Source organism: Arvicanthis niloticus, chromosome 8, assembly GCF_011762505.2.
Source record: "Arvicanthis niloticus isolate mArvNil1 chromosome 8, mArvNil1.pat.X, whole genome shotgun sequence".
Classification (NCBI taxonomy): domain Eukaryota; kingdom Metazoa; phylum Chordata; class Mammalia; order Rodentia; family Muridae; genus Arvicanthis; species Arvicanthis niloticus.
Window position 1 is genome coordinate 66,924,031 of NC_047665.1, and position 16,384 is coordinate 66,940,414.

Genomic DNA, 16,384 nt, shown 5'->3' on the forward strand with positions numbered 1-16,384 from the left:
TCAATCCTTCTACCCATAGATACATGTAGCTTTAACCAGTTACCTTTAAGCCTTAGTTTCTTTACAGCTAATTAGTGAAGATTCTTTCTGAGGAGTCCTGATTTAAGCAGGCAAGACCTAGATCTGAAATTCGTAGCACACAAGGACTCCAAGTCAGAAACAGAATACCGATTTCAATTGCATTCAGTTAATTAAAAATTGGTTGTAGAAATATTGGTATTTTTATAATCATCTTGGAAAAATACCCAACCACTTAAAAGAGATAATCAATATCCAAACTACTTGTTCCATGTGCACACAAGAATAGCTGCAAAATCTGCATGGCTCTTCTGGACAGCTTTTTTATGTTTCCTTTGTTATTCATCTTCAGCCTGTGTGCTCCTATGCTTTTTCTCAATTTTAGATCTCTGCTGAATCCCCAAGGGTAGTGAGTTTTTTCAACTATCTTTGTTTACATGTCTATCTATGTAGTTCCTTGTTGCTTTATTGCTTGGTGGCTTCTTTTTGATAATCTGACCTCCCCATCCTGCAATCATTTATTACCTTGTGAAGAAATCTTTCCTGAAAATTTTAATTTCATTTGGGGGTTTTGTTGAGTTTTCCTCAGCATTTAAATATTAAAAGGGATTAAAATTTTAAACGATTTGAGATACACACTCTACAAAGAAAGACCTGCCAGAAGTATGATATCAAGATAAGCTAGAAATAGCTAATAAAAGATGAGTTTAATTATCTTACTGGTTACATATGTAGTAATTTATAGAATTGGTATTTATGATGTTTGCTAAGTAAAACAGCCTTTGGAAATCTTTCATTATTTATTATAAAATCAATTTGTTGTTCATTGTTTATTTTAGAGATGTGACTGAAATAATTGTTAACAAATTTATTCCTGGTCTCTTCATGAAGGTATATGTAAGAAATTATTCTGTCTGTTATGAGCATGTGATATTTTTAACTGAACAATGTGTTTACCTAATGCTCAGACATGTGTTTATTATTCTGCTTTCTTTTTGGCACTAATATGAAATGTTTAGAACCAAGCCATTATTATTATTATTATTAATTTATTATTAATTGTTATTAGCAGTAAATAAAGTAATGAGTTGCATCATAAATGCCATCCTGTATGCCATTATAACTTCTTTTTCACATGTCCATTCTTTCCCCTCCTGATCATGTCCTGGCTCTACAAGTAGTTCCACATGTGTTTCTTGTAATCTATCTGTCTGTCTATCTATCTATCTATCTATCTATCTATCTATCTATCTATCTATCTATAAATATTATTTCCCATATTTAAATGTATGGTTAGATTTAGACTTGATATATTTGAGAAAACATGCTTCATTTACCTCCATTAATATTTTTTGCTGTGCCTTTAACCTATAACTTCTCCTTTTCTCAGTTTCTCTATCTCACTTTTACTTTTATGTCTTCTTTTGTATAGTTTCTCTCTTCACATTTAAACATCTACATATGTATGCACACATGAACGGATATGTCTATTCTACATGTGAGAGAAGGCATAACATTAGTCTTTCCAATTCAAATTTATTTCATTAAATTGATGATCTATGATTCCATCCATTTTCTATAAAACAAGATAATTTTAATTCTTATTATGACAGAAACTCCATTGTGTGTGTGTGTGTGTGTGTGTGTGTGTGTGTGTGTGTGTGTGTGTCTGTGACACATTACTGTCAATTCATCTGTTGATAGACATCTAGCTTATGGAACGAAATTTTTATTCTAATGATAATAAGGTTGTTAACTCTTCGAAAACCTCTTGTGTGTGACTTCATATAGTAAATATGCCTATTTTTCTTAGTCATAACTGTACACATTGTTTATACTTATACGTGCATAAATATCACATATATACATGCTTTATATATTCATATGTAGTTTTAATGGACATAGAGGCTCAATGATACACAAGAACAAATGTATAAGAAAAGTAATTTTTGAGCTAGTTAAAAAGAGTTGCATAAAACTTTAATGAGTAAAATTGAAGTAATTTTTATGCCAGAACAAAGGAATAAAGTATTTTATAAACTATATATGTGTGACAAGTACTTGTTTGTTTATCTCTTAGCTTCTGATAATGTATGATATATTTGTAGAAAAGCATTATAATTTGGAATAAAATGGGATTTAAGTTTAATAATTAGCAAAAAATAAAATGAGCTATATTAGTGATTTTATTAGAAACATTCTAATTTGTGAGCCTTGTTTTAATTGAGACAGTTTATTACTTGTTGATAATTGTTTTCATTTTACATAATAATCACAATACTCTCATTAAAATTATTCATCATAAAATAGAGTTATTAAAATTCTTTAATTATTTTAACACAGGGAGTTTATATAGATGTATTTTCTTTATGTATCAACAATATTTAGACATTTCATTAGAGGTATGCAATAAAAGTAATCTAGTTTCTACAATAATAAATGCTGGAGACAAAACCTGTATTTTTACTACTGTATCATTATGGATGTCTTTAAAGGGATGATTTTTTAGGTGGGGTGTTTTCCCAAAAGTCTTTAGTCTCAGTATTCTAAAGGCAGAAACAGACAGATATTTCAAAGTTCAAGGCCATCCTTGCCTATATAACAAGTTCCAGGCCAGCTAAGGCTACACAGTAAGACAGTGTCTCAAAGGAAACAGACTGTTCTTTACCTCTATAGTTATATTTCATGAAAACCTTGGTACTATATATACAGACTCATAGTATATCAATTTTAAATATAAAATTTACAGTCTTCAAATATTGTCTTTGAAAACATTAAAAATGTTTACTTAATAACCACTTAATAGCCACATTTACTAGAAGAGTTTATAGAAATAATGTATACAAATAACAAAATGTATAAAAATTACTGTCTAGATATCTCACAACCTTTAGATACCATTTAAAACAGAATATAAGGACCAAGATGGACACAGTTGTTCATTTGGAAACAAGGCCAGATGCTTGATACTAATAAAACAAGGGGGAGTTATGACAGGGTAAACTTGGAGCTGACTTTAAATAGCTGTGAAAAATTTTACTTATCAAATCCAAAGTGATCTTTACAAATTCAGGGAAGAATGGTAAATAACAGTTTTCTTATGTGAAAATAAAATGAGAGCAAGTGCTTAGCAAGGAAATGGATTTGCTGTCTTGGTTTCTGGAATTCAAGGTACTGAATGAGAGTAAAGATTTTTACCCAAAGGATATTTTTTTACATGACTGCTGATAAGAAGTACAAGAGTGTAAAAAGGTACTCATGTGAAAAGTATATAGCAACAAGGGAGGGGAGAGAAATAAGTGGGGAGAGAGAGAGAGAGAGAGAGAGAGAGAGAGAGAGAGAGAGAGAGAGAGAGAGAGAGAGACAGAAAGAAGAAGAAGGAGGAGGAGGAGGAGGAGGAGGAGGAGGAGGAGGAGGAGGAGGAAGACAAGGGAGGGGAGAGGAGAGGAGAGGAGAGGAGAGGAGAGGAGAGGAGAGGAGAGGAGAGGAGAGGAGAGGAGAGGAGAGGAGAGGAGAGGAGAGGAGAGGAGAGGAGAGGAGAGGAGAGGAGAGGAAGATATTCATAGATTTAGAAAGTGTTTGGTTTTACCAGGATAATAGATGTGCTCAACTGGAAGAGGAGCAAGACCAGAAGTTTAGACTCATGAGGATTTGAAAAGAGGTTCAGAATTACATTGTCTTAGTGGAGAATAGGAAACGTCCAGAGGCTGGATGATGAGTCATAGCAAGACAAACAGAAGCCCAGACTCATCCAGTTCATTACATGTTTGAGTGCTAATCTTATTGTTTGGGTTTTTGCTGGTCAGAATCAAACATTGTCTTCTTGTATGTTACCTGTATTGAGGTGAGGGTGTTAAATTCTATATTTAGCAAGAAAAGGTTCAAATTTTCAAGGCAAAACAGATTATTTTTTTTAAAAATGAACAAATTTAACCTGTTATTAGATATTTCTGTTAAAGGAAACTTTACATGGAAGTAAGGATTGTGTTAGTGTCTTAATTGCTAACATATAATATGAATGAATGCACGTGAATATTGACTATACACAATAATCTATTTTGCTTTAAAGTATGTAATTTTTTAAAATATCCTAAATTAGGAGCAAAAAGCAACAGAATGGAAATCTTTACATAACATGCTCATCACTACATCTGTTTAATAAAAATAGCAAATAAAGTTTCTGACCTCTATAATGTAATATAATGTGCAAAACAGCATGAAAATGGTAACAAATGCTTTTTTCCAGTTTCTTGCACCAATGCCTAGTGTATTCCTTCAGTTTTATAGTCAACTTGAAAACCAATAACCATATTGTTTTGATTGAAAATAACAACTGTACAAATAAACCAACCACAGAAATGAAACCTTCCTACCAGCTTGGTGGACACACTGACAGGAAGAGAGGGTTCAAATCTCCTCTGACATGTCATATAAGCCACTATTTTAGCATGCTAAAAGGTTCTGTTGGAGTAGAAATAAGTGAAGTAGAAAATACCACAGTAGGAAAGGGTCTCAGAACCGAACATTGGTCATTGGAAAAAGAAATGGGCAGATCTTTAACAGACTTACTGAGAACTGAGAAAAAACCCTAAAGATGTTAAAAGAGGATATGAAGGTCATTATTAACCCTACAGACATGATTAAAGTCACAAAGGTTGTATTGTGTCTTATGCATTAACATGAGATCTTGGGGACACTGAATTCAAATGTTATGGTATAAAGCAATGTGTTTGTGTGTTGACAAGTGTTTAGTTGTCAACTTGACAGAGTCTAGTGTCATCAAACAGGAAGGCCTTTACTGAGAAACTGCTCCATCATAATCAATTTGTCATAATTATTAATTGATGAAGAAAGGCCCAGCTTGCTCTGGGCACTATCATACCTAAGCATATGGTTCTGTGTCATATATTTAAGAAAGTTAGTCTATGAAATTTTGAATAAAGTCCACCTTAAAAATTGAGCAATGTATTTCATGATTTATCATAGACTGAATTTAATGTGCAATGAATTTAACATGAAATGAATTTAATGTGCAAGTACCCTACACTGACAAAAAATATTTTTAAGCTTGAGTTTAAGAACAACACACAAACATTGTAAGCCTGTTACTTATGATAGGAGCACTCATCTTTACTCATGTTCTCACAGATTCAGTTACTCCTGGCCATTCGAGGGTCAAATAAATGGGATGAAAAATTTTAGAAATCAACTATGCTAAATACATTTTAAGTATGCATGATTATGAGTAGTGGATGGCCTCAGACCATATCACTCAAGCCCATCTGGGCCTTGAGTGATTCCATCATTAAGAATATCCACACTAGATGCTACCTGCCTGGATGTCACTTAGGAGTCATCTTGAGAGCCAGACTAACTGGCCAGATAACAGTGCTGGTGTTTAAGCAGTCCTCTGTTCTTACCTGCATTGTTCCTATTAGCTAGTATAACTAATTCCCACATTGAATTTACAAATTAAATGTTCTATGTACACATAAGGCAAATGTAAAGTGCAGGTTGTTGTTGGCATCCACTGGGGATCTTACAAAGTATCAATTACTGGGCAAACTTTGAGACAACAGAACTACTCATAGCTACAGAAATATCAAACTCTCATTTGAAGCAATGGATTTTTCATTTGTATTCTGTTAATCTATCGTTAGGAGGAATCCTTGATAATTCCTACTGTCCAAATCTAATAGTTGGCTGAAGCCTGTGCTCTGATTCCACTGGGGCATAATTTCTATGTACTATTTAACAGTCATAATGGAGAATATATCAGAAATGGAAGGGCAGTTCTGAAAACAGCTAGTAGCTGTGTCTAACTGAGGAGATGTGAAAAAATTAATGGGAATTTGACACATTATCTCAGAGAATACAGTTTCACTGACATATTAATAACTAGTGGAATAGATCAGGTATTACTCTGGCAGATAGCTTCTTATGGTAGACAAATAAGGAATATTTTTACTACAAAGTGTGTCTGTGTGTGTGTGTGTAATTAGAATCATATGCTAGAGCTTATAGTACAAGTATAATTAATCTTGCCACATTTATGCAAGGGAGAAAATTTTTGTTAAACAGAGATTTGGCTTTAAAACACAAAAGGACTGAATTATAATATCACTACCACCCACCATGGACTTTAACTAGTCTGAAGTTTAGGTTCTTCATATAAGAAAAGAGAATTTTTACTTAATTTCTGGGTGGCTGGGGTGATTAAAAACTCATGCATTGTGTATTAGAATTGCTGTTAAATAATACATGCCCCGTAGTCTCATTTGTTTTTGACCATTGAAGACATTCATTCAAAGCTAAATAAACTTCAGTATCAAGTTTCCAGAATGGAAAATTTGTATTTTACTTTTGACTGTCTATAGCAAGTATTCAGATGATTCCACGATTTATTAAAACTACAGTTAGGTAAGCCCCTGGAGAATGGTTAGAACGGTTAGATTGGGACATAGTTAGTAGATGTGGGCTGCTCATAGCTTCGTTGGTTGTTTGATCTTCTAGCCAGGGTATTTCTGTATAGTTCATCCTTTTCGTTTTGTCGTACAATAAAATTCTTCACCCTTCCTTCCTCTAGCTACATCTCTGAGTTCTCAAAAAATTAATGTAGGTCAGAATGTATGTATGTCATTTTTCTCTCGGCGTGAGGACCATATTCCTTTTAATATTTCCTACAGGAAAGCTTGCTGGTAAATGAGTCCATTTTTTACACAGCTGAGCATGTCTGCGTTTCTCCCTTAAATTTGAAAGCTACAGGACATTGCCTCTTAGTCTGTTTAAAACAACACTTTGAACATGTCACCCTTATGTCTTTGAAGGTTTTAGATGAGACATTTCTTTTTATTTAGTCTGACTTTCTCTGTTCCCCTTCTTTGTCTGTGTATAAGGCTTTTTCTTTGGCTTTGATATATCATGTTTTGACAGTGTTCTATACATACTGCTAAGCTTCTTGAATGTATACCTTCTTCTCATCAAACTTAGGACTTTTAAATGATTATTCTAGACTTTTTTTTTCTGTTTCTTTCCCATCTTCAGAATTTTAATTACCTCCCTCTTGGTGTGTTTTGTTTCTTCCATGTCTCTGAGCTGGCTTGTCAATCTTTCTGTAATTTTAAAGTTAACAATGTATTAATACATTTCTATTCTTACTTATCCCTCTTTGAGCTTATGCAATAATCTCTTTAATCCTACCGACATTTTAAATTTTTCAATTTTTATACTTTCTAATACGTGATTTTTTTAGTTAGTTATATTCGAACTATACTTTTCTCTTACAATTATCTTTGTATTCAGTAACACCAAATTTTTCTCTTTGTTTCTTGAAAATATTTTCTATAATTTTTGAATGGCTCTTTAGTAGGTGCTATATAGAATTTTTGTCTGCTTTGTTGAAAGTAATACCTCACTTGTGGTGAGTTCCTGGCCAGTATTTATTCTTTTTGGCCCTTAATGATCACATTTTACATCTCACTGCCTCTCTAATGGTTTTTGATTAAAAAGAGAATATTGTCAGCTATAGGTTATGTGCATCTCATGAGTGTTTAAGATGTACTGTTGTTCTCTTTAGGGATTAACATCACTGGATTTAAAGAGTAAATTTCATCCTCTCCACAATGTGCAGCTGCTAACATCTCTGCAGTGTTTATGTGGCTTTCCAGTGTTGTTTAGCGCTCTATTTGGTGGTCAGCCAAGGCTTCAGGCAGAGACATAACTCATCTTCTCTGCAGTTCACCGTCTTCTAGGAATTTCCTTATTTATGTCCATGCTCTCCATTTCAGACTTTGTTTTCTGAAACATCCAGAAGGCATTTGTTTATGTCCTGTTTTCTGTCTAGGTTACAAGCACAGGCAATTATCATAGCAGCTGTTAGTATAATGGAGCTGGAATCAGCAATTCAGCAAAAAGCAGCCTGTAGCCACATTTAACCCACTGCCTATCCTTGGAAATAGTATTCATTGGAACACAGTATATACTGCCCACTCATTTATATATTTTCTATGGTTACTTTTGCCTGAAAAGAGAAAGTCAAATACTTGGGATAATATCCTACATAGAGTAAAAGATCTACTTCTAACTCTTCACAGCAAAGTCCCTAACCTCTAAAACTGAATGTTATTGAACTTTTTCTATACTTTTTATTGACTGAAATTCAATATTCCTGTAAAGGGTAGGAACACTGTCTGAGTTTTTACCAGCATCCACTGCATCAATAAGAAGATGAAACCCTTGTTTTGAACTAAACAAAAATGGTACATTTCATGTCTTTGATTCAAATTAAATTAAACAATAAATTAAAAGAAGAAGGTTTAGGAAATTTACAAATTCATCTTATGATTCTATTCATTTTTAGTTTGAAAGATAAATTCTACTTTTTTGGATAATAGGATATAGTACTGCTTTTTGAAGCATGAATATTCTACACATGCTATTTGTCCATTTTCTCAGGTGGCTCTGTGGCCTTGCTACAGTGGCCCTCATATATCTCTCTCTTCTTGTGCTACCCAAAATAACAGGGTCCTATTTTCTTGCATGCCTGGAATGGCTTTAATAAATGCTTCATGAGTAATAGCAAAGAGACTATAAATAGGTACAAGTTCACCCTCTGGCTTTGACTTCCCCCAGTTCACACACACAGCAAACATTTAATTAGTACTTTCAATTCTCATAGACATTTTACAAGCTTTTGACATCTGGATGTCTGCCTAGGAAGCAACAATTTTATGCCATGTTTTCTTGGAGAAGATTTGTTCCCTCAACTTTTTGGTTAACTGTTTATTTCTGTTGGCTTAATGATGATTTATGATTTTGAGAGTTTTCAAATATTTTTTGTGTGTAAGATTAGATTTTGTCTTGGTTTCCAGTTGCTACAATAAAATACCCTCACAAAAGCAACTTGAGGAAGGGGTTACTACTGGACTCAGAATTCCATGTTATAGTCCAACACTGCAGGAAAATTAAGGCAGCAGACACTTGTTGAAGCTAGCCAAGGTCGTTCAACCATCAAGAGCAGACAGCAGGGATGTAACACAGACACTGTAATCTGTGCAAACCCTGGGCTAGTGGTCCTAGGCTCTATAAGAAAATACACTCAGCAAGTAAGAAGGAGAAAGCCAATAAGCAGTGCTCGTTTATTGCCTCTGTGTCTGCTCCTGCCTCCAGGTTCCTGCCCTCTTTGTGTTTCTGCCATGACTTCCTTCATTGGCTGGCTATGATGTGGAACTGTAAGATGCAATGAACCCTTTCCTCCCCCAAGTTGTTTTGGGTCATGGTTGTTTGTCACAGTAATAGAAAATCTAAGACACTAAGCAAACACACACACACACACACACACCATGGAAGGCATCAATTGTGTTGTAGCTTTCTGTCTCTTGTCACCCAAATCTTATTTTGATCACATAATATTAGCATAGTATAGTGTCCAAATTTAAAATATCCATGGGCTTTAAAAAGTTCCTTAAAAAGTTCAAATTCTCTTAACTCTTGAGTTCTTATAAGCTTCCAAAAATAATAGGACAGAGAAATATTACCATTTAAAAAAAAGAACCAAAAAATAAAAATAAAAAAAAGAACCAAGGGATTGCAAAGTTAATCACCTCTTTATACTGAAGTGGAACCAGCAACCATCAGAGAAAACATTAAATCCTACAGCTCCATATTCTGCATGTGGGGTAGTCCCATCCATTAAGCTTTGTCACCTACAGGGTCACACAGATTTTCATCTAGGTATAGGCTAGCTCCATTTCACACCCATGGACTCCTGGAGGATGTGCTTTGGTCCTAACATCTCTAATGTGCTGGGTCTTCTGATGGTACTTACCATCACAGCTGTAATCTGTTGCTGTTCAGAGTCTCTCTTCTGGGAGCTGAGCAGGCCCAAGACATTCTCTATACTCCCTCAGTATTTTTTTCTTTTATGGCTTCAAAATCAGAACTATATATGAATGGTACCACCAAATTCTGCCTGATTGTAATGTATGTAACCTGGCCTCTTATACCACAACACTATCAACATCTGGATGCTGACTCTGAAGAACACTTTCCTCTTTTCTCAACATATAGAAACAGGTTTCGCTTGCATGGAACCAATCTTTTTAAGAGTGTAGCTACTTGCTTGTCTGCATTCTTTTTGTTTGAATATTTAAGCTTGCTCATGCATATTTCTTTTTTTTCCATTTTTATTGGATACTATATTTACACTTCAGATGCCATCCCCTTTCCCCATTCCCCCCCCCTTAGAAAGCCTATCCCATGCCCCCTTTTCCTTTTTGCATTTATACATTTTTAAAAATGTTAATAAAAGGCTTTATAAGTTTGGTATTGCTCAATCAGAGGTGTAACTCAATACCCAACATAGATATATCAACTATCTTTGACTGGTGGAGATACATGAACATCTGCCTCCCTGTCTCCCCCCTCTTTCTCTCTCTCTCATCACTGAGATTCTCCTCTCCTTCTTCTCCTCCTCTTCCTCTCAGTACTCTTCCCACCTTAGTTCTCCTACATATAACCCTTCCTGTTAAAATAAAACTTTTCTCTCAAAATACAATTAAAGCATAATTATGCCAATTTGTACCAGTGAGGTACAAGATAGTCCTAATACCCAGTTCATCATTTTGTTGACTAACCAGAACCTCTGTCATATATCCTAACTAAAACACTTAGTTCTGAACCTGCTTTTTCCTTGGCTTTAGGATGAATGTCAGCTGACGACCATCCACTCAAATCTTTTCTCTCAAGGTAGATAGCCAGGATTGGCTATGAGGCTATAAATTTTCAACCCCGTCAGAAATCGAGAATGACTGAGTTAACTATAATTGTGGGAAGCACAAAGCATAGCTTCTAAAACTTAGCCAATTTATAGAGACCTCTGAACAACTGGACACTCCCTCTACTACAAAATGTTGGAGCATCTGTTCTTCCGCCTTCTGGCCCAGGATCATCTGACAGACCTTAGTGCTGCAGAATTATTAAGGGCTGATTACTCTGTCTAGGCAGATATAATCAATCAACTATTCTGCAAGTGTGTCCTTTTCTGGACAGTAATTTGTCTGTAGATGGAAAGAGGCAATTCTTGTCTAGTGGCTGTCTCACCACAACTGGAGTAACTACAAAGATGCTCAATTTCTTCTTAGAATTCAATATAGGAAGCTGTCAGGAGCAGACAGGTCTCTAATCAAAATGAACATTAATATAGAAATGTTTGTCACGTCAATTCTGTGGATTTCTGATGTTTTGAAAACCAACTATCCATGTAAGGTAATCTGGACTGTTGTCTGTTAACTCCACTCAGCTATCTCTAAATAAAACATGGGAAACACCCTAACAATAAACTCCAAGCCATGAATTTGCTATAGTCCCTTAACTCATAGGCTGACCATCTCAAATCAGTTAAAAAAGTTAAAGAAGGACTGGGTCTAAGCCTTGTATTCCTAAATGTGTTATACTGGTACAATGCCTATGAGAGTAACAATATTCATCTCACTCTTATATCACTAAGAAGTTCATACCAATGAAAACCTTAAAATTTGTAATCAAAGTAAATTGGTGCCATTTAAGAATTTATATCTTCATCTTGATAATAATTGTACAGATTTCTACTAATAGGTTATGGCTATGCAATAAATCCTAGCTAATCCACTCTATTCCCACAAAACCACTACTTTTCCCTAGAAAAACAGCCCAACATTTACCACCTTAGTCCCCAAGCCGAGGGAATAGGGGCGCTGACTCTTCATTAGCTTCTTCAAGCTGATTATGGGTGTTGAGATATTAGAAGAGGGGTGGGGGGAAGAGTGAATTGATAAGCCTCTGATGCTGTGTTTTCACTGCATCCAGATGGAATTCCCGGACCTCAGAGGTTTGAGCAGGTCTGCCCAGCTTGCTTGATGAGTAGATACACCAAGGCTGATCATTCTGCAATATACAATTCTCAAAACAAATTTTAGTATCAAGATAGTTTTTTTTTTAAAGAGGGCTGACATTTTATTAAGGATGTTGGTTCTAACCGTTTTTCTTTTTTTCCCCTCTTTTATTGGATAAATATTTACATTTCAAATTTTATCCCCTTACCACATTCCCCCCACCACCCAGGAACCCCTTATCCCATCCCCCCTCCTCCCGCCTTTATGAGGGAGTTTACCCACCTGCCCCCAGTCCCTCCCCTCCCCACCCTCAAGTCCCCCCCCCCACTCAGTGTTCAGCCTTCATGGTACCAAAGATCTAGACTCCCACCTATGTCCAACAAGGCCATCCTCCCCTACATATACAGCTGGAGTCATGTGTCCCTCCATATGTGCTCCTTGGCTGGTGGTTTAGACCCTGGGGAACTCTGGCTGGTTGGTATTTTTGCTCTCCTCATGGGGCCACCAACCCTTTAGGCTCCTTCAGTTTACTCTCTAATTTCTCCATTGGGAACCTTTGATCAGATTAATGGTTAGCTGCGAGTATCTCTCATGCATATTTCTTGTCTGAGACAAATTAGATTCTTATCTTTAAATTTATCACACCTCAAATTCTAAATATAGGGTAAGAATTCAGCCACATTCCTGCCAAAATTGCACATAAATGGCTCCTATCTGAATTCCTGGTAAAGGCCCATGTTTGCCTCTAAAACCGTTTAAGGCTGGCCATATCTTCTGTCCACTATCCTTGTTTCCTCCAGTATTACTCACTTCCTTGCTCCTACTAAAACAGTCAATTAAGCTTTAATAAAAGCATGCATTAAATTTCTGGGCCAGAAGTTCCAAAGTCTTTCATATGTCTCCCACATAAATATTCCAAAAAGCAAAACATCACATGAATGGGTTTATCAAAAGAGTAGTGTTACTTTTCTGAGACAATTTCTGTCTTAGTTGTCTTTCTGTTGCTCAGCTTCACTTCCTGATAATTACTGGTTCCACTTTGGTGTGATCATCCATTGCTATGCATAGTTCTCCAATTTTGAAAACAGGATGGTTTCTCTGTCTTATTTTTGGGGTGCTTATAGAAAGTCAGAGTTAATAGAATTTAAATTTTAAATTTAAAACTTAGAATTTAAGTATTAAAATTTGTAATGCCCCTGAATCTTTTAAAGTTGGACACTACACTACACATAATATGAGTTATATTTAAAGTGACATTTTTTGACATAAGGTTGAAAGCTACAGCTTAAAGTAATGCCTTTCTCTCTCTTACTTGCTCTTTGTATGTATGTGTGTGTGTGTGTGTTGATAAAGAAGAATTTTGGTGGTTCATGTCTCAGTTAGACTTCCTGTTGCTATAACAAGCAACGGGCATATGTATGTTCAGACTCAAGGCCTTCATAACATAATACCAGGCAACACTGTCCAGAAACACAATGGGTTTTTTAGTCAGTACACATACACAAAACTTTTACTGTTCTCAAAAGCGTTTTCCCCTAGTCCAGTTCTATTATGTAGTTCTCTATGGAGCCATACCTCACAATTTAAGAGTCTGGGCATTTGAAAGCCATTAATTTCTTTTAAAAAAATGGCTGTAGGGACATAATAACAATTCCAGTCCCACTTACAAAAGATTTTTTAAGTGATATGTGAAAACTAGGTGGAGTGATTCAACAATGGAAATCGATAAACCACTTAGCTGGCATATACCAGGCCAAAAAAAAAATTCAAGAGTTAAACTTAAGGTTCCAGCAATAACTTAAAGAAGAATGGCCATTTCAAGCCATATCTTAATAGTAGAACTAAGTTTCACAGACAACTCAAGAAACATTTAAAATATTTTATCATAAACTGCTGTTAAGTTAAACCATTCCAGACAGCTGTTTTACTAAAAGCTCATATAGTAAATAAATCATATACAGTCCACTTGGTGATAATCACAGGTAGCATAGGCTATTTTTTCTTGGTTATTTCATTGCTTCCTTTATATACCTTGATGTATTTTTTATAGTGCTGGTACGTTAGTGGTATGCTAGGGTATTAAGCATGCAATCATTAACTCTGGAATATTTTTCACTGAGATAGAATTTAGGCAAATTCATATAATAGTCTTGCTTCTTAAAACTACCTTAACTCACACCTTCTCTGTTAGTTCACTTTCCTTCACTAGAATAGGATATATGAGATAAACAGTTTTAAGGAAGAGAATGTGTTGTGATTAACAGTAAAAAAAAAAATGGTTTCATGAGTGTCAGTCCAGGTGGGGCAGCATGACCAGGAGCACATACTTGGTCATGGCAGATCAAAGCTGCTCATCTCACTATGTATGGTAAGGAAGCAAGAGACAAGAGCCCATTGACAAAATGTAATCTTTTAGTTCTACACAGACTTACTTTCTCCAGCTAGTCCCCATTTCTTAATGTTTCATCATCTCCTGGTGCTCATTAAACTATGAATCAATTGATGGGGCTAGAACACTCAGGATCCCCTCACTTCTCCAAAAGACTACTTCTAAACATAGGTACCTCATGGAATACCTTTTCAATAACTAACTGTAAGTAAATATTTCTTATCCAAACTCTAAAATTCCATGGAAGACAGAGTGCAGGGTTGCTTATTTCATTATCAGAAATTTATAGTAGAAATAAAAACATAAATTACACCTGCTGTTTGCTGCTTATCAAAAATTGGCAAAGTACTATGAGATAGTCCACTTATTGATGTCTTATTAAGACCACAAAGAGCTGTCTTAAAGTACAAATGCAGGGTTTATCTTCAGAAAAGTTAAATAGCGTGCTTAAAATTGACTACCTTGTAAATGATGAGGCCAGAGGCCAACCCCTATCAAATGTTTTGCAGTAAATTATATTTCCAGTTCCTTGGATAATTACAGGATGCCTAGCAGGACTGAGTACTCAGTAACGAGGTGGCACTGAAAGAATGCATCTGTCTTTCTATCCATTTATTCCTGCTAGCTTTCTCTTTCTAAAACAAAGGATGGTAAAACTCACAATGAAATTGGATTTAATAGGCAGTAAGCTTAATCTCTATAGTATTAAGTAACTAAGACAAGAAGTGGAGATAAAATTAACATTTTTAAAGAGGTCTTGTCTTCAAAATGTGAATAATTACTTTTTGAAATGATGTCTCAGACAGCTATGTAGTAACCTGTTCTCTCTTTAGTAATTTATACCTCTTTATTGAATTTTTTAAGACCATAAACTCTGTCTTTTATGTAAAAAGAACATTGTTATTTATTTTTACCCTTTCTGGTTATTTTTTTCTGTTAGACCTTGGGTCTAGGAAAGGAAACATACATTTTAAAATTAGCTATAAGGTTATTAAAAATTGTTGACATGAAAATGAACTAAATTAATAAGGAGGGAACGAACATGAAATAAAAGATTTTCCAAACTGTGAGTTGTGCTCTGTTGATTTTTGCTCTCTGTATTGATGTGTTTGCCATTTCTTCCTCTTTACACTGTACTTGCTGATTTAGGGCACAGAAGATAAATTTCTACAAATATATCAGAACATTTGTTTTATCATTATATTAGAACAAAACCAACCATTTTCTAACATTTGCCATTTCTTCCTCTTTACACTGTACTTGCTGATTTAGGGCAGAGAAGATAAATTTCTACAAGTACATAAGAATATTTGTTTTATCATTATATTAGAACAAAACCAACCATTTTCTAACATTTGGTCATTTTGATGTTTGCAGTAATTCATACTCATGTGTCAATAGACACCATTACAAGGCCCATTAATTCAGAATCACAACAGGAAGTATTCCAAGTGAAGGTTACAGATGTAACTATGCCATAAAACATTATCCTCATAGAAAATATAATCATATAGCTTTAAGATAGAGATATTGTCAAACTATGTCATTTTTTTTTATCATTTTGTCTTTCTGCATATGATGGTCTCCCTCCACCCCCAGAAATACCACAGATGGTTGGTACCTGTATGCTGACAGTTCCAATGGGAAGTTTGGTGACCTGGCTGATATTGTCACTCCTATCATCTCGCTCATGGGACCAAGGTGTACACTGGTGTTCTGGACATATATGAATGGAGCTACAGTGGGCTCTCTCCAGGTACTGTATAGTCAATACTGTTTGTTGGAACTGCCTTTATGACCATGCATACAGAGTAATTTGTAGTGTAGTTAAAGCAAGTGGAAACATCATTAGAATTACAATGAGATGCTACAGACAAAGCTGTTTCAGAGCACTATATTTGTGGCTGGAAAATCATTTCCTCTTTCTGCAATGTATGGCTATTTCCTGTCCTGAGTTTGTGGCTTCTATAAGATGCCATTTTACACTGAAACATGCCATGTTAATTTCAGCATTAGTGTTGAGAGTATAGCATGAAACAGTAGACATGATATGTGTGATTTTGCAATGCTCCAGTCTGGTGTCTTCTGTGGGATGGTGGTAATACTA

At 35.2% G+C, this 16,384-nt stretch overlaps 1 protein-coding gene across 1 annotated transcript in view; it reads left to right on the plus strand.

Moving 5' to 3' along the window:
- The window catches only part of Malrd1 (MAM and LDL receptor class A domain containing 1), a 665,455-nt gene that overhangs the window by 279,606 nt on the left and 369,465 nt on the right, over nt 1–16,384 (plus strand). The window contains exon 21 of the mRNA XM_034509650.2: nt 15,877–16,033. Within this exon, the coding sequence (XP_034365541.1) occupies nt 15,877–16,033 (157 nt within the window). The remainder of the gene's footprint in view (nt 1–15,876; nt 16,034–16,384) is intronic.